Source organism: Carassius carassius, chromosome 35, assembly GCF_963082965.1.
Source record: "Carassius carassius chromosome 35, fCarCar2.1, whole genome shotgun sequence".
Taxonomy (NCBI): Eukaryota; Metazoa; Chordata; class Actinopteri; order Cypriniformes; family Cyprinidae; genus Carassius; species Carassius carassius.
Window position 1 is genome coordinate 13,583,504 of NC_081789.1, and position 24,609 is coordinate 13,608,112.

The 24,609-nt window shown below is 37.2% G+C and overlaps 2 protein-coding genes across 4 annotated transcripts in view; one reads left to right on the forward strand and one right to left on the reverse strand.

Moving 5' to 3' along the window:
* The window catches only part of LOC132116006 (junctophilin-1-like), a 49,435-nt gene extending 41,593 nt beyond the window's left edge, over nt 1-7,842 (reverse strand). The window contains exons 1-2 of the mRNA XM_059524510.1: nt 7,085-7,842; nt 4,619-5,381 (exon numbers count right to left, since the gene is read on the reverse strand). Coding sequence (XP_059380493.1) covers nt 4,619-5,381; nt 7,085-7,463 — 1,142 coding nt within the window. The 5' untranslated portion in view covers nt 7,464-7,842. The remainder of the gene's footprint in view (nt 1-4,618; nt 5,382-7,084) is intronic.
* A 3,121-nt stretch (nt 7,843-10,963) lies between these two features.
* Nucleotides 10,964-24,303, forward strand: LOC132116007 (ganglioside-induced differentiation-associated protein 1-like). Of its 3 annotated transcripts, none has more exons than XM_059524513.1 (6): nt 10,964-11,481; nt 11,895-12,087; nt 16,934-17,107; nt 18,092-18,186; nt 18,393-18,507; nt 23,861-24,303. In XM_059524513.1, the coding sequence occupies exons 1-6, from the start codon at nt 11,311-11,313 to the stop codon at nt 24,208-24,210; spliced, it is 1,098 nt and encodes a 365-aa protein (XP_059380496.1). In that variant the 5' UTR covers nt 10,964-11,310; the 3' UTR covers nt 24,211-24,303. The 3 variants fall into 3 exon arrangements, with proteins under 3 accessions (XP_059380496.1, XP_059380495.1, XP_059380497.1); XM_059524512.1 differs by having other exon boundaries at nt 10,979-11,481; nt 23,858-24,303; XM_059524514.1 differs by lacking the exon at nt 16,934-17,107 and having other exon boundaries at nt 10,984-11,481; nt 23,858-24,303.
* Nucleotides 24,304-24,609: the final 306 nt, after the last annotated feature.

Below are 24,609 nucleotides of genomic sequence, written 5' to 3' on the forward strand. Positions count from 1 at the left end.
TATACTATATCTATGCATGTTCAACAAAATGATCTGTACATTATATATGTCATTATTATAATCATAATTACTGTTATCTTTTGCTCTTTCCTTGCTTAACTTATTGGTTCAAAGTGTGTGTGTGTGTGTGTCACTGAGTTTATATCTGTGTGCTTGCATGTGGGTAAGAGACAAATGCAGATGAAGTCATTGTTGCGACTGACGATAGACATTTGTGAAGTCTATTGGCACGTAGGGCAGATGACAGCCAGGCAGTGATGGGCTGCTGTATCAACTGCTACTGGCTTATGTATTTCTGTCCAGAGCTGATAAGTTGACTCCATCCTTGCCATATTTAGTCAGCCTGAGTTCTGTGCTGCTGACACACCAGTGAGCATAAGAGATAAAGAGAGCGACACAGAGAGAGCACAAAGCATTAGGTTGACTGAACAATTAAATGCTCCTCTACTCCCTCCTTTTTATGGTGAATGACTAATATCAAATGGAGCTGAGTGTGAAGAGGGTGAGAAAAGGTGGGAGAAAAAATTTAAGGGCTCTTTTAAATCTCTCATTCTCTCATTCATAATCACTAGCATAACCAGGGGCAAAGCTGTCATTATAAATGGGGGAGGAGGAGTTTGTTCATGATTCTGCCACATTTAGAAATTTATATGAATATGTTCATGCCATACAACACCCAAAAGTTAATAAATATTCATGCCTTACAGAGACCCTCACATTTTTCAAATCGTTGCTAAGGTCATATTTTATGTCAAAACAAAAACAAAAACAAACTGAAATTGTTGAATAAAGTCATTATTTTTCTTTTTTTTTTTTGTACACAAAAAGTATTCTAGTAGCTCCATAAAATTATGGTTGAACCACTGATGTCACATGGACTATTTTTAACGATGAACATGTAAGTATCGAGAGTCAGAAAGCTCTCGGATTTCATCAAAAATATCTTAATTTGTTTTCCAGAGATGAATGACATGAGGGTGAGTAATTATTCATGACAGAATTTCCATTTTTAGGTGAACTATCCCTTTAAGAAGTTATAACAAGGAAATGCTATTCATTTGTCCATTAATACGAGATTCAGCCTAATAGTAGGTCCAAACTAAGTTAAAGCTCACTCTCACCAATGACTTTCTTTGCTAACACCTGATGTGAACCTGTTATATTCTGTAGTTGTCCTGACACTGGATCTGTCACGTTTCCTTACACAGTGAGGCCAAGTACGCCAGTTAACCTTTCACACTACCTCCTAAAACAGCAGATTCTGTTGACCGAAGCAAGAGCCCTGCCCCTGAAGGAAAGAAGAGGGGGGCTGTGGGATTATATTTATGGCCCTTTGAAGGGAATATACTCTGGGGTGGATTGGAGATAGTGAGGAGTATTGCTATAGCAATCTTTAAAGTAGTTCTAGCCAACCAAGACTCTTGCTCAGCTATAACTGAATGCAAGTAATGCATAGTAAAATGGCTTTACTTTAATTTCATAGCACTGGTATTGACCCTGGAGCGTAAGTCTTGTAACCCTGACCCACTGCTCATTGAGGGAGAGGTAACCACAGAAGACAGGCCACTCCTAAATGGGACAAATGCCAGATACTTGGCTATCGGTGCCCATTACGTGCTATGTGGCTTATTCGATGTTAAGATAAATACAGAAACTGTAAATAGCCTGAAAGTGGCACTCAAACCAACTGTTAACCTGTATGACCCCTCTGAACACTAGCAACACAAATGCTGCCTAAACTATATTCTGTGTCATTTTATTTAGGGGCTATCAGGGCTGAAATTGTATTGGTTTACATACAGGTTCAATCCCAACTTGAAAAAAGTGTCCTTAAAATGTCACATTCTGACTGAAAAGATGGAAATTATTTGCACTATACTGTTCAAAAGTTTGGGATCACTAAGATTTTTAATGTCTTTAGAAAAGATGTCTCTTTTGCCAACTACGGCTCTATTTGTTTGATAAATATAGTAAAAATTTTACAATTGTGAAATATTACTATTTCAAATAAATATTTTTATATATGTGACCCTGGACCACAAAACCAGTTTTAAGTCGCTGGGGTATATTTTTAGCAATAGCCAAAAAAAACATTATATGGGTCAAAATTATTGATTTTTCTTTTATGCCAAAAATCATTAGGATGTTAAGTAAATATCATGTTCCATGAAGATATTTTGTAAATTTCCTACAATAAATATATCAAAACTTAATTTTTGATTCGTAATATGCATTGCTAAGAACATCTTTTGGATTTTCTCAGTATTTTATTTATTTTTTTGCACCCTCAGATTCCAGATATTCAAATAGTTGTATCTTAGCCAAATATTGTCATATCCTAACAAACCATACATCAATGGAAAGATGATGTATTCAGCCTTCAGATGATGTATAAATCTCAATTTTGAAAAATTGACATTTAATCCCCCCCTTTAAAAAAAAAAAATCTAAACCAGTTAAATCAAGTTGAAAAAATAAATGTGCCAGTGCAGTGACTCAAAAATTACATTTATGCATTGAGCAGATGCTTTTATCCAAAGCAACTTACACTGCATCCAGGCTAACAATTTTCTCCTAACATGTGTCCCCTAGGGATTCAAACCACCAACCTTGTGCTTGCTAACGCAATGCTCCACCACTTGAGCTACAGGAACACTTGTAAACACACTTACATTCAAAATCTTACATACATCTATGACAAATCCTCTTATTTCTAGTGTTAAATTGAAAAACAATTTAAATAAAATGTGAACCAAGGGTTTTGCACATCCACAGGGTTCAAGAACAGCTTGTTTAAGGACAGCTTTCACTATATCAAAATGTTTGTTTGTATATGAATCACTGACTTGGATAATCCATCATTGCAAGTAACTTTTCTAATCAGTATATTTATAAAGTGTGTGTATACATTCACACATAACTTATACTTGAATATTGTCTAGATGTTGGCGAAGTATCTGTTTGGTTAGTCAATGGAAGGATCATGAGCATGTGAGTTTCCCAAGACCTGTCTAGGATGTTATGAAAACGTGTGCCTTGAATAATTGGTTTACACAACACATCCATTAAAATGTCTGTCTAGTATGGCTCTTGGCAAGGGAACAGACATCATAATAGTGTACATGAGAAGCATGACCTCATGACTGCTCCCTGTGCATCTGAGCTATGGACAAATAATAGACCTCAATATTCAAAAAGGCTGTTTGCACAACCTTTCAAAACTCAGACTTCCTAACCATTTGAGAAGCTCGAACAAAGGATATCTTTTAAAAACACCTGAGCTTTGCTGAGCATTGTTGGTGTGTGAAGCAACATCTTAAAATAGGTCTATGACATATGGTTAATGAATGACATCTAAATAAATGCCCCATATGCCATACGTCTGAACCATGCAGACATCACAGCTTAACAGTACAAGTAGTAACAATCTGGGGAATGTTACAGAAGCCTTGATGTGGCTGGTGTACTTGATCACAGCAGTTTTAAGTCAACTTGTCTTGACTGAAATGATATATTACTAAATTGTAATGACTCTACAAGTGAGAGTCATATATTCTTGTTATACTATCTGTCATCGTTTACTCACCTTTATTTAGTTCACACACCTTTATTTAGTTTATTTTAGTTCAACACACATTTGGCTTTTTACATGGACTACAAAAAGAAGTATAATGAACTGGCCACATAAATGGGATCCATGCTGTTGAATTCCAAACGGACAAAAACACACCAGCAAAGTATTACAAAAACAGTCGATACATCTGTGCTATTTAAGAATGACTACCAGACCAAAGTTTGACTGAAAACTTTTCTGTACTGAATATGAATGTGTAAATGCAACTAAGACATAAAAGCTACAGTGGAGCAGTTTTAATTTAGTATTTTTTTTATATAGTATTAGCTTTTATTTTGATGTTTTCAGGTTTGATTTGTTTAAGTGGTAGTCATTTTGTTATGTGCTTTAGTGATTTTTTTTATTCATTTTGTTTTTATTTTCCTAAATGTATTTTTTTTTTAGCTTTTATTCATTTTTAATTGTCTTTTTTTGGGGGTGGGGGGGGGGTTAACCTAATCTTATTTTATTTTAGTCAGTTGCAAAGGCAAGATTTTTCATTGACTATTTATGTGTATCTATCTATCAAAATGTTTGTCTGTATGATTTAAGCCTAATTTGAATTAACCAATTTTTTAAACCAATTAATTTGAATTAATTTTTTTTTGGGGGGGGGGGGGTTTCCTTTCTCAATCAAAACCATTGTATGGCTTCAGAAGACTTTGTATATAGCTACTTCTTTGTCATTCTGCAGCTCAACAGCTCAGATCCCCATTCACTTTCTTTATATAAATAAAAAAATGTATGCATTTAGCAGATGCTTTTATCCAAAGCGACTTACAGTGCATTCAGGCTATTATTTTTTACCTAACGTGTTCCCTGGGAATTGAACCTTCAACCTACAGTCTTGCACTGCTAACGCAATGCTCTACCACTGAGCCACAGGAACAAGAGTGGGTATTACATTAGCCACACGAGTTTAGAACCACACCAGAATTTGTAAATAATCCCAGAATTTCCATTTTTGGCTTTACAAAAAGATTTTCAGCAAAGGAGGTGCCTTACCTTGACACTGCTATTTCCACTTTAGTCCTGGCGATAGCTGCCGCCCTCCGAGCCCCCTCCACGGCCCTGTCAACTTTTTCTTTAGTTTTATTGTTTTTAAGAGGAATAAGTTGCTTCCTTATCCCACGAACCAACACATTATTTTTATACTTCCCCTCCTCTTTGGTTCCATCTGGAAATATTGTGCATCCGTATCCATGCCTCTTGTTGTTCATCCATTCCCCTTCGTACTTCAGCCCGTTGGATCGCTCGCTGACTCCAAACCCGTTGCGTTTGTCATTCTTCCACTCGCCCATGTAGGACTCTGTGGTGGTGGCATCCACATGGTCCTCCATGGGGGTGTACTCATCGGGCACCTCTCCATCTCCATAGCTGATGGTGGAATTGGCGTCGCTGGAGCTGATGCGGCTCATGGTGGCGTCACTACGTGCCGAGCTACGTTTGCTAGAGATGGATGTTTTGGAGTCGGATTTACGTAGCTGGCGGAGACTGCCGAAGAGAGACCCGCGGCGGAACAGGCCCTTCTTCTTCCCGGTGACGACTTCAGTGTCACTGTGAAAATTCAGCACGAAACCACCACGGCTTCCAACTGGTGTGTCAGGTACTGCATCCTGCAGAACGGCACCATTGCTTTGCACACTTCTTAGAGAGGCCAGGGAGGTGCGAAGCGGAGAGCGGATAATGGTGGCCATTCCATAAGGCACGCTCTGACGCACACCGTAGCCATGTCTCATGCCCCCCATCCACTGGCCTTGATATGTGCCTTATGAAACAGAAAGGAACATTAAACTCATGTAGACCAAGTAAGCAAACAGTGCATGAAGTGTCATACCTTGCTTAATTTGGTTCAAATTGTATTCAGTGGTAATATTTATGATAAAAAGCATGCACTTTAGGCACATTAGCATATCAAATATCAATTAATGTTTGTTAACAACTCATAACTCATGAACCGTAAGAGTGTAACTAATGAAAATTAGATAATTAAAATCTCTTGTGATGCATGACAAATGTGTTTTATATTCACAGTGTTCATCACTCAGCCTAATCTAAAATCACTGACACAAATTACAAAGATCCCAAAACTAATTCAGAAACTAATGTATGCTCCGAAAAAGCTAATTTATGTCAAAGAATAAAAATATTCACCCTCCTGTCACCAGCATTTCTTCAGTGTACTTTGAAAAAATTGGGTGTTATTGACACCCAATGGTAATGACCTGTCTGTGGCTTCACAGTTGGCAAAAACAGAATCAGGAACCTTGAATCGCTTCTTTTTCACGTTGTTCTATTATGTTAAAGATTCTCAAAATTTTATTTCATCCTAGTATTCAGATGGAAGACCTTTACTGAATCTCTAGCTCAAAACATACATCGATCAGTGCAGTCTGATTCCTGAATGAATGATTCTCGCCAGCCGATTCTTATTAATGAACCAAAAACATACAGCGAGATCAGTGTGTTCACAGTTCCTGAGTAAATGATGAGGCTGTTTTTAGAGAATATATAACCAATATATTAAACACTACCCATATGTACACATAGTCTATTACATTATATTTTGATATATGCTTATAATATATGTACAGATTAAATTTATTGTTATTTAATCTTATTTTATTAATTTCTTATCACTTTATTTTAATATTATTTTTGTTGTAATGTTATTGCAATAATATAAATGTCAATGCATGGCAACATTGCATGTAAAACAATGCCATGAATGTACTTTAAAGGAAATTAATTAAAATAAATAAACAAACAAACAAATAAATAAATAAATAAATAAAATGCGAGAAGTTTAAGTCACCAGGCCAGAAAGCTCTCGGAGATTTATTTAAGAGAAAACAAATGTTCAAACGAATGACTCGTTTGATCGGATTCTTTTTAGAGAATCAAAAACATTCAGCTTCATCACTGTGTGTTCGACCCTCGAATGAATGACTCTTATAAACCGGTTCTTTTAGTGAATCAAAAACGATTAAGATTCAGCCGGAGCGGTTACTGGATTTAATCTGACTCACTTTCTGAACCGCAAATTATTCCTTTCGTCATGTCCGAATCGAAATGAAGCAACAGCTGTCACAGTGTTATGTTGTACTTAAGACTCCTAAGCATAAATCAGCGTCGTAACTGACTGGTTGTTCATATGACAAATTGTAGTCAAAGATATAAGTTTTGCTGTAATTAATTAATGAAATACATTATTATATTTTGGTATGTTTAGGCCTGCGATTTTGATATATGGGTAGGACTATTTGTCTTTGTAAACAGAATACAATGTAGGCTATCCCTGTTTTGTTATATGATCATTCAATAACAGTCTGCTGTAAATCAAAGAATGCCTTCTTTATTTCTCAAAAGTAGCTACTGAAAGAATCATTAATGAGACATCGACAAGAGGAATCGTTCAGCTGCTTATGATTCTCATCCCTAAAGATAAATGACATTAGCAGTGGCACTCACCACCATCCCCATAGGTTTCGACTCCATAGCCGTCCTGTAGTCCATTACTCCACGTCCCGTCGTATCTAGCAGGTGTATTGGTGCTCTGCCGAACTCCATAGCGACCCTTGAACCCGTGACTCCACTCCCCACGATATACCCACTTCCCCTTGGTCTCAACACCCAGCCCGTGGCGTTTGCCCTGCGACCAGTAGCCCTGGTACGTATTCCCGCTGGGCCAGGTGTAGACCCCGACTATCTCGAAACCGTGGGACCAGGACCCGGCGTACTCGCCTTGACCCTTGGGTCCCGTGCAGATGCCGTGTCCGTGGGCTTTCCCGTCCTCCCATCCGCCACAGTAAGTGCCTCCATCGTCGAAGTCGAACCGTCCGCCCGTCATTCAGAAAGGGATGAAAATAAAAACAGCCGTAACGTTGCCGTGCGCTGCTTCTTGTCTTTCTCTTTCATTAAACCTTCTTTTCTAAGCCGAGTTCAGCAGTAACGATTAAGCCGGGGGAAACGAATCACAATGGAGATGTTGTTGTTTAGTATTTCTGCTTGGGTTGTGAGGGTATAAATGAAGAGGCGGGTTTAGTGCATCGTTACCGAAGCCGCACGCGCTGGAACCGCCGCTGCGCACCGACTCCCTCCGTTCGCAGGCGCTGCGCTGCGCAGAGCAGACACAGCGAGACCGCGCCGCGCGGCGAATCCAGCTGCCAATCCTCTCGCGTCATCACCGCGGCCCCGCCCACTTCACCCTCAGCGGACTGAACAAGAGGGCGCAGGTTCAGAGCTTGTTAGAAATGTTCTTTGTTTAAAATAGTTTTGTGTCTTTTCTTTTCCTAAAGCCGGATTTTCTTTCTTTCTTTCTTTCTTTTTTTTAAAGTCTTCTAAAGTTTGTATAATTAACATAATTAAAGAAGTATTCTACAAAATACTGCACATGTAGGCTAAGCATGTTTTGGAAAGATTGAAGCTGAATTTTAACAAACCTGTGAATTTTGTGGCCTGGAAAAAAGAAACATTTTGCATTTATAATAATTCTATTTACTCATGATTATTCAGGGATGATTTGGAAACCTATATTCACATGAACCTGGGATGTATGCACTGATACATATATGTTCTCTATTATAGATCAGTAGATGTATGATATATACAACTGAACACAAATAAAGGAGCCTGATAAGATGCTCATTGTAGAAGAAAATTTCAGATGCCCCTTAGAGGCTTTTGCATCTGATCTCTTCATATATATATACAGTACAGACCAAAAGTTTGGACACACCTTCTCATTCAAAGAGTTTTCTTTATTTTCATGACTATGAAAATTGTAGAGTCACACTGAAGGCATCAAGGGCTATTTGACCAAGAAGGAGAGTGATGGGGTGCTGCGCCTCCACAGTCACCGGACCTGAACCCAATCGAGATGGTTTAGGGGTGAGCTGGACCACAGACAGAAGGCAAAAGGGCCAACAAGTGCTAAGCATCTCTCGGGGAACTCCTTCAAGACAGTTGGAAGACCATTTCAGGTGACTACCTCTTGAAGCTCATCAAGAGAAGGCCAAGAGTGTGCAAAGCAGTAATCAAAGCAAAAGGGGGCTACTTTGAAGAACCTAGAATATGACATATTTTCAGTTGTTTCACACTTTTTTGTTATGTATATAATTCCACATGTGTTAATTCATAGTTTTGATGCATTCAGTGTGAATCTACAATTTTCATAGTCATGAAAATAAAGAAAACTCTTTGTATATATATATAAACTCTATATATATATATATACAAGGCTCCCGACTAACTATTACTAGGAACACTATAGTCCCTGGCTGAACATTTTTAGGAGCACAAGCAGAACATTTAGGAGCTCCTTGAATCAGCCTGCAGTGTAATCGTTCACATATTTTCCCCATTTTAACTGTATTACTGACAATTGCTTTGATAATAAATAGACTTAACTCATAGATTAAAATGTGCATTATTCTTTTAATTTCAGAGTGATATAACAAATATATTACATGATAAAATAACTATTGATTTGCATTAATAAGTGCAGTTAGTAATAATATTACATGTTTAGTTCTTGTTTATTTCATGTTTGTACACATTTGACAGTAACGACTTGGGAAGCTTTCAAATATGTATTTTATTAACAACAGTAACGTGCAAAATATTTTTTTTTTCATGCAGAAAATACATATATTGTACTCTTATTGTACTCTTACTCTTATGAAACTGACTTCAGTGATCATGTGATTTAGTTGCAATTTGAAGAAAAGTTTGCTTTTCAAACTTTTCAAAAAAAAAAAACTGACACAATCTGATTTCTTGATGATTTGATATTTTATAATAGTGATGTTATAATTGTTATTTTATAATTTCAAAATATAAAGGAAAAAGTATAAATGAATGACTAATAAGCCATTAAGTGTTTATCTGCTCCCATCTACAAGTTATAATGGTGATTTGATGTATCATTTTACCTAAGCATTTGTTCATGACAGTATATTTTGGTAATCCCATTGAAAATAAGATTCAAATTGAATCATTTGGGAGCTTTAAAGTGCTGGAAACAGTGAAATGCTTGTACTGTAAGTTATTGAAAATTTATGATTTCGAATGTTCCGGACTTTATGCACAACAAAAGTAGTTCAAGAAAATTCTGTGTTAATTTATTCTGTAATAATTTGTGAAATTTATTAGCAGTTTAAGTAGGGAAATTTAAATAAGGCTTTTAGCAAGCCGTTATAGATTTAAATTTTATAAATGACTCACATTAACTTTTTGGAATAAAAGGTTAATGTGGAAACCATAATACTTTTAATACCACTGTTTTTTTTATGATGTTAATACTGTGACTATGTATTACTGCTTGCTCTTGTGGCATTGGATTTAAAAATGGTCCGTGTGTTCAGAGTACTTCTGTAATAGTTCATAATGTCATGCACAGATGATCTGCAGGGTGTTGAAAAAGATGCATTAGCTGTGATAAATGCATATAAGAGTAGAACTGTAGACATAGGCTGGATGGCATGGATTTATTGAAATCTCCCAACTGTCTGCCAACTAGCAAAATCCACTCTTTTTCTTCTAGAAAGGTCTTTCATTTTTATGGGACCAGGGACCTGGGAGCCACTAGGGGGCCTCAGAATAGTTCAGAGTGTCATTTCTTTATAATGTATTACATTAATCTAAGTGAATTAAAACACTACAAACTGCCATGAGGTATATGCTACAACATTACATCACGTTTCTTAATTTAATCTTTCCCCATTTTAATTTGTCCCCTCAACTAATTGTGGTTAATTATTTTTATAGTTTTGAATATTATCCTGAACAGTGAGGGCCTTTAAGACCATTAAACGATACAATATATTGTGAATTAATATAAATTTTTATTTCAGTTTCAAAAATTTGGTTGATATGCTGGCAGCCATCACTTTATGGTTATATAAAATCTCTGTGATTTGGATAGATGAATCACATTGGCCTAATATAATCAAACCGGTGTACTAAATCAAATAGTCAATTCATGCTGGTAATAGTTTATTTTTATTATGTGAAAGGTTTTTATTAGGAGTATACTGCAAATTCTAAATAATGAAAAATAAACTAGTCTACATTTTTAATCTTCTCAACAGAATTTTAAAAATAAATAAATACAAATTTCAACATGGTATAGCAGTGAGTTTGTAATAAACAGCTTAATATAATTTGATAGGGAAGATCTACAGAGACACCTGTTGGTTCATTTAAAAAGTGCGCTTGATTTATGATCTTCAAACATGAAAACGCATTATATGTAAATATTCAGAAAAAAAGATGTTAACTGTTTTTATTTTAAATCACTATAAAATAGTAAAATTAGATTTTCACTTGATTGAAAAAAAAATACAAAAAAACATAAATATCTACTTTACATTATGCCTATATTTTACATTTCGTGATTGTGAATGTGAAAGTGTGTCCTTTAAGAGGTTAGGTACCACCAGTACCACCACTGGAGGTTGCGCAGTTAGACTTACTGGCTGTGTCTCAAAACCTAGTGTGCTGACTACCTAGACAGCATTTCTGGAAATCATAGACGCGTGTAGATATCAGTTTCAAGGCGCCGTGAAATATAGCCTACGAGTACGCGTCTTTATTTTAAATAAACACTGCAAACGCGTTTGATGCGCAAAAATACTGCACGCGCGTAAGATGCACAGAAATGCCTTTTTAGGCAACTAGATTTTGGAACGCAGCCAATGTCTGATAAAATGGAGGTGGAAAACATCGGTGGATCTCAGGATGAGAAGGAAATCCTTATAAAGAAGGATGCAATGTCACAAGACACCGGTGAGGTTGTCGAGAAAACAAAAAACAAAGAGTCTAAACTGGTTTTGTATCATTGGACTCAGTCATTCAGCTCTCAGAAGGTGAGTCGTTACATTACTAGCGCAGGAAGGACAGGAGCATCAGGGCGGATGCAGCATCTGATCTGTTGTTTTGATCGTGATATTCACTTATTTATTTATTTATTTGACATTATTTGGATTATTCCTAATCATGTGGCTGTCTCAATTAAACATTGCTGATTGACAGCATACATGTTAATTATTCATAAATTATATATTATTAATGAAGCGTGTTGATGCAAGTGTGTAGGCTGTGTTGAATTACTGTAATCATAACACAGACACCTGAATTACAACTGTATTGTAAAATTGTAAAACAAGAGCATAACCTGCTGTTGTTTTCTTAAACAAGGTGAGAGTAAGAGTGCAAAATAACTGCTGTCACAGTCTTTTTTTTTTTTGGTATATTTGATCACACTGTGTTTCTGTCATAGGTGAGACTGGCAATAGCTGAGAAAGGTCTTCAGTGTGAGGAGACTGATGTGAGTCTGCCTCTGAGTGAACACAATGAGCCCTGGTTTATGCGTCTGAACCCCACTGGAGAGGTTCCTGTGCTGGTTCATAATGACAATGTCATCTGTGACCCCATACAAATCATGGACTATTTGGAGCAGAACTTCTGTGATGGTAAATGCTCAGGATTTTGGGTTAATGCAATGTATGAAACAGTATTTACATTACAGATTGCATGATTTGCAGTAGAGCTGCACGATTAATCGTTAAAAGATCGTGATCTCGATTAAGACACACTCTCAATCTCATTTCTAAATGACAACGATTCCCCGAGTCTATTAAACCTTTGACAAAGTCTTAGCGGATCATTCAAATCCGTGCTCGCACTGCCGCTGACACAGAGAGCAGTTGCCATGTTTGGTTAAGAAACATCTTCACAAACTGTCTTTTCAACTACACAGTATTATTTCTGTCTTACAGTCATTTATATTAATCACAGAAATACTGGGATAAAGTTTATAGTTCAGATATAAACATTGATGTCTATATGACAGAAATCAAAATAGAGCAAATATTTTAAATTATATATTTTTTAAATAATTGATTTCTACTTGGATGTATTTTAAAATGTAATTTATTCCTGTGATGCAAAGTTGAATTTTCAGCATCATTACTTCAAGTATTCAGTGTCACATGATCCTTCAGAAATTATTTTAATATTCTGATTTGCTGTTCAAAAAACATTTATTATTATTATTATTATTATTATGCTGAAAACAGTTGAGCAGATTTTTTTCAGGTTTCTTTGATAGAAAAGTTTTCTTTTTGATAGAATTTGAAATATAAATATTTTGTTATAAATGTCTTTATTATCACACTTCCCGTTGACCCTCCAGTGTCGAGTCAGGTTCCCGTTGACCCTCCAAAGTCGAGTCAGGTTCCCGTTGACCCTCCAGAGACGAGTCAGGTTCCTGTTGACCCTCCAGTGTCTAGTCAGGTTCCCGTTGACCCTCCAGAGTCGAGTCAGGTTCCCGTTGACCCTCCAGGGTCGAGTCAGGTTCCCGTTGACCCTCCAGGGTCGAGTCAGGTTCCCGTTGACCCTCCAGAGTCGAGTCAGGTTCCCGTTGAAACTTCAGAGTCGAGTCAGGTTCCCGTTGACCCTCCAGAGTCGAGTCAGGTTCCCGTTGACCCTCCAGAGTCAGGTCAAGTCACGTCAGGTCAAGTCACCGTTGACCCTCCAGAGTCAGGTCAAGTCACCGTTGGCACTCCAGAGTCAGGTCAAGTCACCGTTGGCACTCCAGAGTCAGGTCAAGTCACCGTTGGCACTCCAGAGTCAGGTCAAGTCACCGTTGGCACTCCAGAGTCAGGTCAAGTCACCGTTAGCCCTCCAGAGTCAGGTCAAGTCACCATTGGCCCTCCAGAGTCAGGTCAAGCCACCGTTGGCACTCCAGAGTCAGGTCAAGCCACCGTTGGCACTACAGAGTCAGGTCAATTCACCGTTGGCACTACAGAGTCAGGTCAAGTCACCGTTGGCACTCCAGAGTCAGGTCAAGTCACCGTTGGCACTCCAGAGTCAGGTCAAGTCACCGTTGGCACTGCAGAGTCAGGTCAAGTCACCGTTGACACTCCAGAGTCAGGTCAAGTCACCGTTGACACTCATGAGTTAAGCACTACCACAGTTAGACCTCAGGAGTCAAGTCAAGTCACTGGTGATCTTCAAGGACAGAGTCAAGTCACTGGTGTTCTTCATGGGCAAATTCAAGTCACCATTGATCTTCATGTGCAAAGGCAAGTCACCAGTGATCTTCATGGTCAAGGTCAAGTCACCGACTATCTTCATGGGCAAAGGCAAGTCACCATTGATCTTCATGAGCAAATGCAGGTCACCACTGATCTTCATGAGCAGAGTCAGGTCACCAATGATCTTCATGAGCAGAGTCAAGTCACCATTGATCTTCCTGAATCCAGTCTAAACTCTGCGGAACTACGAGAGCCTCTCCACGTCTCAGCCGAACTCTCTGAGCGCTCGACTGATCCTGTCGTGGCCACGGAGGCCACCCTTAACTTGTTCATGTTCTCTGTTTCAGACTTGCCTATCCAAACTTGCTCTCATGTATCATTGATCCCACTGTGGTGGTCCTCGGTGCCGCCCTGGTGGGCTCCTGTCTCGACCGCACGGTTGTGGTGGTCTTCTGCGCCACCCTGGTGGGCTCCTGTCTCGCCCGCACGGCTGTGGTGGTCTTCTGTGCCGCCCTGGTGGGCTTCTTTCTCGACCGCAGGGTTGTGGTGGTCTTCTGCGCCGCCCTGGTGGGCTTCTGTCTTGACCGCACAGTTGTGGTGGTCTTCTGCGCCGCCCTGGTGGGCTTCTGTCTCGACCGCACGGATGTGGTGGTCCTCTGCGCCACCCTGGTGGGCTTCTGTCTCGACAGCATGGTTGCGGTGGTCTTCTGCGCCGCCCTGGTGGGCTTCTGTCTCGACCGCACGGATGTGGTGGTCTTCTGCGCCGCCCTAGTGGGCTTCTGTCTCGACCGCACGGTGGTGGTGGTCTTCTGCGCCGCCCTGGTGGCGCTTCTGTTTCGACCGCACGGATGTGGTGGTCTTCTGCGCCGCCCTGGTGGCGCTTCTGTTTCGACCGCACGGATGTGGTGGTCTTCTGCGCCGCCCTGGTGGGCTTCTGACTCAACTGCATGGCTCCAATTCCACCTTGCTCCACCCTGGATTCCTGCCATGTCGGTTCAGCCCTGGGCCACTGAACTTTCCATTCTCCCCTGGACTTGTGCTTTATTGTTGTTTTTGCTTTTTTTTTGGCACTTCCTGTATCAATTACCTTCTATTGCCTGGCCCTCTGTCCCTCCCCCTGGTCCTCCGCCAGTCCACCTCCCTCCTGGGTTCCTTGTTTTTGTTAATTGCACTTGTCTCTATTTCCCCATTTTACCTGGCCCTCCGTCCCTCCCCCTGGTCTTCCGCAGCTCCACCTCCCTCCTGGTCTCTGTATTCCTTGGTCTCTTCTTGGGTTCGGGTGGAGCATCTGGTAGCTGCTCCGTGGAGGAGGGAAATGTCACGCTGTCTGGTCTCTGTTTCCCTGGGTGTCCACTAGTGGTCTCACTTCCCCATAGGCACCTCACCATAGGCACTAAAATTCCCACTAGCCTTGTCCCTTCATCACAGTAATTGCACTCCTGTTAATTGCACTCAGGTGTCTTCACTTGTTAGTCATTATCCTCCCTATATTAACCAGTCCTTTTCTGTTTGCCTGGATGGAGTCCTTTCCGTCACCTAGTTTCCTCGCGTCCTAGTCTTCGAGTTCCTGTTCTTGTTCCTGTTTGTTTGTTTGTTTCTGGTTTGGATTGATGTTTGGTTACGACCCCGGCTTGTTTTTGACTCTGATTTGGATTACCCAATAAATCTCACACTGCACTTGGATCTCTCGTCTATTGTGTTCCCGAACGTGACAGCTTTGACCACAGAAATAAATGACCTTTTAAAAGGTAACACTTTCGAATAGGTAACACTTGTTAACTATTAACTACAACATTTCTCTCAATAAGTTCTTAATTTGCTGCTTATTAATAGTTAGTAATGTAGTTGTTAGGTTTAGGTACTGGGTAAGATTAGGGATGTAGAATAAGGTCAAGTAGAATAAGGCAGTAATGTGTTCTTAATAAGCACTAATACATGGCTAATATTCTGGTAGTATGCATGCTACTAAGCAACTATTAGGTGTTACCTATTCTAAAGTGTTACTCATTTGAAAATATATTTCAATAGAAAGCAGTTATTTTAAATTGTAAAAATATTTCACAATATTACTACTTTTGCTGTATTTTGGATAAAATAAATGTAGGCTCGGTGAGCAGAAGAGAAATATATAAAAAAATAAATCTTACCGTTCAAAAACTTTTGGACTGGAGGTGTATATTAAAATGTTTACTAATTCATTCATATTAATTATACACTTTTAAATAGAATGCAGCAATAATATTTTGTCACACATTTTATTTAGTTCATAATCGTGGGAGAATCGTGATATCTATATGAGACCTAAAAAATCGTGATTCTCAATTTATCCAGAATCATGCAGCTCTAATTTGCAGTGTAAAATGCTGCAAACACAAGAGTACTGAAGGGCATATAGTGCTGTTGAACCCTCTGATGCATGGCATCAACCACACTTCTTTAAAATCCTTTTAATAATTCAGGATGTTATATCACATACAAATAATAATAATAATAATAACAATTATTTTATAATTCATTAATTCAGGTCTCTTTAACTGTATGCATTTATTTATTTATTTATTTCAACACGGCTAACCAAGCATCTCTAGACTAACAGTCTAAAGTTTGACATAATGAAGTTTTTTTTTTTTTTTTTTTTATGTTTGTGAAAATGTCTCACCAGGTTGCATTTATTTGATCAAAATACAGTAAACAGTAATATTGTAAAATATTATAATTGAAAAGAATTGTTTTCTGTTTTAATATATTCTAAATGGCAAAGCTGAATTTTTTTGGTTAATTGCCTTTATTCCATTCTTCAGTGTCACATGATCTTTTAGAAATTATTTTAATATGCTGATTTGCTGCAAAAAAAAAGAAGAAAAAAAAATTATCAGGAAGGATGCATCAAGCTGATCAAAAGTGACAGTATAAAAACATTATTAATAATAAAAGGTTTCTATTTTTAAATAAACACTGTTCATTGAATTATCTATTCATTAAAGAATCTTGAAAAAATTATACAGCAAAAACTGATAATAATATGAACCATTTGATCACCAATAATAATTGATAATAATTGCATAGCAAATCAGTATAATAAAATGATTTCTGAATTTTTTTTTTTCAACTGCGTTTGCTGTGTTCAGAGCATTTGTTATCTTCTTTTCATTTGGTTGCATTTATGTTTGCATGTACTGTCACATTCAGCATGGCTCTGCTGCTGCTCATGTAGATTGCAGCCATATTTTTGGGTCGTAATGCATACTGTATATCTGCTTTGTACACTTCAATGAATCAGAGCACACCCCAAAGCTGATCCCAGAAGAAGGAAGCACATATTATCATCGAGTTCAGCATTACAGAGAACTGCTGGACTCCCTGCAGATGGATGCGTACACCCATGGCTGCATCCTCCACCCAGAGATCACAGTAGACTCCCACATCCCAGCTTATGCCACCACCCACATTCGCAGTAAGAAGAGAACTGAGCATAATAATTTAATATGAACCTTCAATTATTGTGAATACTGTGAATTAAATCAATAGTTCATCCTAAACAAAACTGAAAATGTACTTACCCTAAGGCCATTCAAGATGTAGATGAGCTTTTTCTTCATCAGAACAGATTTGGAGAAATTTAGCTTTACATCAGATCACTTACTTACTTACTTACTTACAGTGGAACCTCTGCAGTGAATGGGTGCCATCAGATTGAGTCCAAACATCACAATAATCCACAAGAGTCTAAGACCATCAATTAACATCTTATGAAGAAAAATACAGTAGCTGCATGTTTATGAGAAACAAATAAGGTATTTTAACTTTAAAACATTGCTTCTGGCCAAAAAAACAGTCCATAATCCATAATATAACTTCCTCTAGTAAAAAAGTCCATACCCTATAGTCCTATCAAGACAAAACCTACTGACATATTGGTTAAGAACTGCTTTGGAGTGTTTTGGCTTGTAAACAGTGCTTGATCTGTGCATATTTCCCTCTCAATTCAAATGGGACAGGTTTTTTTCACTGGAGAAAGCAATATTATGGATAGAGGATTTGTATTTTAGCTAGAGGCAATGGTTTGAAAACATAAAAATGTCTTTGTTTATATAATTATGGATAGAAAATATGCAGCTTTTTTGCCTCAGAAGAGGTTAATCGATAAAGAGTCGTTTGGATTACTTGTGGATCATTGTGATGTTTTTATCAGCTGTTTGGACTCTCATTTTGATGGCACCCATTCCATTGGTGAGGAAGTGATGTAATGCTAAATTTCTCCATATCTGTTCCAATAAAGTAAAACTTATCTTGGATGACCTGAGGGTGGGAGTGTCCACACTCGATCTGGAGGACAGTGGCCCTCCAGAAGCAAGATTGGACATCCCTGGTCTAAGAGGCAGTAAATTACAAAAGTTTTGGCTGAACTATTCCTTTAACAGCAATTTCTGTATTATAGCACAGATTTTAAACACAGAATCCGAGCTTAAGAAACTAGCAGTGGAGAATCCCGATCTTAAAGATGCTTATATCGCAAAACAGAGACGTATAAAAGTAAGTAAACATTCATGCAGTGTTCATTTTCAGTTATTCACTTTTTGGGCATCTGCTCTTTGTAGCGCAGTACCCAAGACCTCAGATGATCTCAATGATTTTATTCCTTTGAGTATGTGCACTTAATTTTGATTACAATCTTGTATACAATGCCAAGAATGTGATTGCTGTATTTCACTAAACACTATTTGTTTGAATCTCTCTAGAGTAAATTGTTTGACCATGATAATATGAAATACCTAAAGAAACTCCTGGATGAACTGGAGAATGTTCTGGATCAAGTTGAGACAGAGCTGCAGAGGAGGATTGAGGAGACACCAGGTAGAAGAATTTTTTGTATTATCAGTAAAAGCACTGTTAAATTTTATTTTATTTTTTTAAACTACATATAAACCCAGGTCATGTCAGACCAACAGAAATGGGCTAGTTGTTGTCCCAACTAGTATAATGTATTTGTAAAGAGCTCATTTTTAAGTGACGTGACATTCAGCCAAGTATGGTGACCCATATTCAGAATTTGTGCTCTGCATTTAACCCATCCAAAGTGCACACACACAGAGCAGTGAACACACACACACACACACACACACTGTGAACAGCCATTTATGCTGCAGCGCCCAGGGAGCAGTTTTGGGTTCGATGCCTTGCTCAAGGGCACCTAAGTCATGTTATTGCCGGCCCGAGATTCGAACCCACAACCCAAGGGTTAGGAGTCAAACTCTCTAACCACTAGGCCACGACTTCCTCTTCATCTTTTTACATTTGTTGATTGTCACCATTCTTGAGGTTTGTTGAAGCCTACAGTATGTTCAACTATTTAAAAGTATATCCTTGATGGCTTTGCTTTGTAGGACGATTGTTCCTTTACAAACAAATAGACAGTGGTGGACGAAGTACACAAATCAAGTACTTGAGTAAAAGTACAGATACATATAATAAAATATTACTCCAGTAAGAGTAAAAGTACTCCTTTTTCAATTTTACTCAAGTGAAAGTACAAAAGTACTCGATTTTTTATGTACTTAAGTAAAAAAGTACTGAAATTTTATATAGGCTACTTAATTAAATTTTATATTCGCACATATTTTTAATAATCCTACTGCTCAAAATACCTGGGATTTTTTCCAAAATAACCACTATATGGAGTCAAGATATATTTTTGTTATTGATATGGACTACGCTGATGAGAGTGATGTTCACTGTGAAAGCTTACACTGTGATGTACCTGAGAGAAAACAGAGATGACCATCTGATTTTCACCAGTAAGAACATATTTTAAAGTTTGTTGTTTTACAGAACATCACAGTTAGGACTATATATGACATGATAATAAGGCCTGAAGTTAGGAAGAACATTTTAAAGGAAAATATAATTATATTTTCATAATGATTTTTTCATTTTTTATATCACGGAAATTCGTCCCCCACACTTTTTCGGTCAAGTGTGTTCGCATTGAGGTTTTCAAAAGCTGGTGTGAATAAATATAGATTTAAGCTCAAAGAGACGGGATAGTCTGCACATGATTTGATATTTTATTCGGCCCCAGAATACAGCGAGATGAACATCACAGAGCGCTGAACTCTCCTGCAGTGTGTGTTTCATTCATACTCGAAGCCGGAGGGCGCTCTCGCGCAGAAAGTCATATCAGGAAATTCCTAATATGGGCAAAAGCGTCCAGCTATCCTGTATGAAAGCAGTTTTTACACAGAAAAAAAAGGCCAGAAACTTTTGGAAACATGAAGACATTAAACATACGATTGCAACAATATATGGTTTTTCAAGTCATCTTCAGCAGGTGATAAATAAAGTATGAACAATGCAGTGCTAATTGACAAAAACATTTTGTAGTATATAAACAAATCATTATTATTTGTTATTGTCCAGCAGTTATAGATTTCTAAGCCAATTAAAAGTTAGAAATTTGAGAAAAATTTAAGTTGCCTATTGTATCCACTACCAGTCAACAGTTTTTGAACAGTAAGCTTGTTAATATTTTTTAAAGAAGTCTCTTCTGTTCAACAAGTCTGCATTTAATTGATCCAAAGTACAGCAAAACAGAAAAATTGTGAAATAGTTTTACTAACCTATTTATATTAACAGTTTTTTATTTGGATATATTTCAAAATGTAATTTGTTGAAATTTCAAAGCTGAATTTTAAGCATCAATACTCCAGTCAGACAATCCTTCAGAAATAATTAAAAAAAAATAAGGTTTCTTTGATGAATAGAAAGTTCAGAAGAACAGCATTTATTTTGAAATAGAAATCTGGAATAATCTGAAATAGAAAATTATGTCTTTATCATCACTTTTGATCAATTTAAAGTGAAGTGACGTGACATACAGCCAAGTATGGTGACCCATACTCAGAATTCGTGCTCTGTATTTAACCCTCCAAAATGCACACACACAGCAGTGAACACACACACACACACTGAGAACACACACCCGGAGCAGTGGGCATCATTTATGCTGCGGCGCCTGGGGAGCAGTTGGGGGTTCGGTGTCTTGCTCAAGAGAACCTTAGTCATGGTGTTGCCGGCCTGAGACTCGAAACCACAAAAGAGTCCTTGCTAAGTAGAAGTGTTCATTTTCAATTTATTTTCCAAAAAACAAAAATTATATTGACTGTAAGCTTTTGAATGATATAGTGTACAGTGTTGCAAAAGCTTTTTATTTCACATAAATGCTAATTTTTGGATCCTTATATTCATCAAAGAATACTGAAAAAAAAAATACTCATGTTTTAAATATTGATAATCAGTAAATCAGCATATTAGAATGATTTCTGAAGGATGTGACACTAAAGACTGGAGTAATGATGCTGAAAATACAGCTTTGATCACAGGAATAAATTACAATTTTAAATACATTCAAATAGGGAAAAAAGTTATTTTAAATATAAAAATATTTTACAATATTATTGTTTTTTCTGTACTTTGGATGAAATAAATGCAGGCTTGGTGAGCAGAAGATACTTCTTTAAAAACATAAAAAATATTACTGTTCAAAAATTGTTGATTGGTAAGCTATATAGATTAAAGAAATGTTATATAGCCTATATATACAGAAATGTTATATATATATATATATATTTCTGTCCCCCTCACTTCTGAAAAGATGGCTATGCCCCTGGATTTTTTCCTTCTCAAATCTTGTCTGTGGTGTAAAAACACCCCTGGCAAAACAGGGTGCATCTCTTCCCACTTTGATAATTACTGTAGTTACCATGTTCTGAACATCACATCCTTTCTTTTCTCCCCAGATGTAATCTATATATATATATATATATATATATATATATATATATATATATATATATATATATATATATATATATATATATATATATATATAGGTGGTTGAATAAAAATATTTGGACATTATTAATTACCTCAACTTAGCACCAGCAAGCTTGTTAGCTAGACAGTTAGCATCAGCTAACAATATTTACTTATTTTCAGTACGGTTATAAATAAACATTCATGTCTGTCTACTCGTCTAGTAATCCAAACAATATAACGTTACTGTTGATAAACAATATAAAACAGACGTCACATAGGGATGGTAGCATTTTAATAAAACTGTTAACATTACGGCAGCGGGGAATTTGAACGTGCATGAGTTATTGTATTTAATCTGTGTAATTTTAATATTTGTTTTTTTATTTATTTATTTTTTTTTTACCTAAAATTGATGTGTCTGCATCGTCTGCACTCGAGCATTTCAGTGGGCTTAAATAGATCACTCTTTACAACGGATTTAGTTCCCAAACAACTGACAGTTTTGACCTAAATATGATTTTCAGTTACAATAATTAATCCAAAATTTCGACATTAGTAACTTACTTTTGTCAACATCAGAAGCACGCGCGCTCACAAGATCTCCCGGTTCTTACTTCTGTAGACTCGCACTAAACGGTTCATTTGAATCAGTGAGTGGTCGACTCCAGAACAGCTGCAATCCATAGACAGTACGCTGCAATCGGATCATTCTAATTCGTAAACGAATCGTTTGGTGCGATTTGCGATCCGATTTAAGTTTATTTTGAAAAGACTCAGTTCGTTCATGATGAATCAAACACCACTTCTGCGTGTCGGAGCACGTGATATATTATAGGGAGTAACGATATGTTTTATGAAATGTAGGGAAGTAAAAAGTACGATTTTATGCTTTGGAATGTAGTGAAGTAAAAGTAAAAGTTACTCAAAATAAAACTACTCCAGTAAAGTACAGATACTTGAAAAATTTACTTAAGTACAGTAACGAAGTAAAGCTACTTCGTTACTGTCCACCACTGCAAATAGAGAATAGTTCACTTGTCAAGTGTCCTATAAGATTATTGCTATCAAAATATACATAGATTTATCAAGTCAAGTCAAGTCAAGTCTGCTTTATTGTCAATTTCCACATGTACAGTACATACAGAGAATTGAAATTGCGTTAAGCTCAGACCCCGGTGCATACAGATAACATTAACATTAAAGCCTAAAAATATAGATCAAATATAACATGTAGATACAACTATACAATAAGGGAATGTAAAAAAAAAAAAAAAAGGCATATAATAAAATAAAAAATAAAGTTAAATAAAGCAGCGCAAGGCAAATGACAGATAGAGTGCAAATCAATGAAGTGAAAAGATTTTTAGTGCAAAAAAACCCCTTATTAAGTCTGATTAAAGTGACAAGTGACAAAGGGCTCAAGAGCAGTTATTTTATTTAACTGACTGCTGAGGTAGTGGAATGACGTCAGTTCCGTGCTGAATGAGGTAGTGAGCAGACCAATGCTGCACAAAGTGACTGGTGCATGCCATCATATATTAGTGGGGGGGGGGGGGGGGGGGGATGTGGGACCTGTGGGACCTTTATTGTTACTTCATAAAAATTTGCTGAACAAGAAATCATTAGTTGTCTTGACGAATGGATGTATTGGCAGAATGAGGCATTTTGCATTTAGTGAAAAAAAAAAAAAAAAAAAAACCTGTGTCACTTAGTACAATTATGAAGACAATAGCTAAAAAAAAAAAAAACCTAAACCGTTGCCTTGGTTTTTAACTTTTATGTAAATTGTTTTTTTTTTTTGGTGCATTGCACGTGTGTTGTCAAGTAACTTTGACGTGGGAACAGCTGGTTATATATATTTTTAATTGAAAACTCAAAAACTTTTTAAAACGTTTAAGGCCTGTTCACACCAATGATAATGATAACTATAAAGTTTTTAAAAAGATCTTGAATTTTTTTATTTAGTTAACTCAAGCTCCAACATATGTCATCAGCAAGAAGTCTGTTGTTTCACCAGAAGATAGAGTTATGATATTTTTGATTAAGAATTGTGAATAATTGTTGGCGCCGTGGGCTGTGCACGACACAATGTTGAGTTTGAATCCTACCTCAAAAACCTTTTTCGATCCCACCCCTCTCTTTCTCCCACTTCACTTCCTGTCTACTCTACACTGTCCTATCGTAATAAAGGCAAAATAAGAAGAAATTGTGAATAATCATATAAATAAATAAAATATGCATGGATGAATTGTTTACATTAAAATGATTAAGATGCATTTAAGAAGCAGTTTTCATTAATACATTTACTTTTCATGTGACTTCTATTTTTTTTTATGCCAAGCATTTAAAAAAATCTGACTTCTTAACCTGTCACTTATCATCTTTCCAGAAGAGGGCAGTCAGCAGACTTGGCTCTGTGGCGACTTCTTCAGCATTGCTGACGTCTCCCTCGCTGTCACCCTTCACCGCCTCAAGTTCCTGGGTCTGTCCCGTCGGTACTGGGGAAATGGGGCCCGGGTCAACCTGGAGACGTATTATGAGCATGTCCTGAACCGTCCGGCTTTCCGCAGAGTGCTTGGACATGTCAACAACATCCTCATATCTGCTGTGCTGCCCACCGCATTCAGGGTGGCAAAGAAAAAGGCTCCAGCCTTTGTTGGTGCCACTTTATTGGTTGGTTTGATAGGGGGTGCCACTTACCTAGCTTGCACTTATTTTAAAAGGAGACTACTCACGTCTTGAGACAGCTATTGGGACTCATTCAGCTTTACTCTGTCCTAACTTTTGTATGTTTATTATCAAATTTGGCTTATATATAGTGTAACAGTTTGATGATTGTTGAGTTCAGTCATGCTTTTCACATAATAAAGGATATATAATACTTCTGTATATGCAACAGTAATTTCTCTGCACAGAAAAGTCAAATATAATAAAGCATATTTCTCAGTTTTGCAAGTGTCTGTTTTACAGTATAGTTGTGTGTTTGTGTTTGTGTGTGTATTTCTCATATTTTTTTAGATAACTGATATCAGTTTTAGACAGGTTTGTTAAATAGTTTGACAGTTCTTTTTAGGTAAAGTTTACAAAAAAAGAAAAGAAAAAGAAAATCAACCTGTTTTACTCACCCTAAATGCATCCTAG

Excerpts from the sequence above, each read along its gene's own strand:
- LOC132116007 (XM_059524512.1), top strand. The coding sequence starts at position 11,311 with ATGTCTGATAAAATGGAGGTGGAAAACATCGGTGGATCTCAGGATGAG. Across the intron at positions 17,108-18,091 it reads TGCCACCACCCACATTCGCA|CACAGATTTTAAACACAGAA; the intron begins GTAAGAAGAGAA and ends TCTGTATTATAG. Across the intron at positions 18,508-23,857 it reads GAGGATTGAGGAGACACCAG|AAGAGGGCAGTCAGCAGACT; the intron begins GTAGAAGAATTT and ends TCATCTTTCCAG.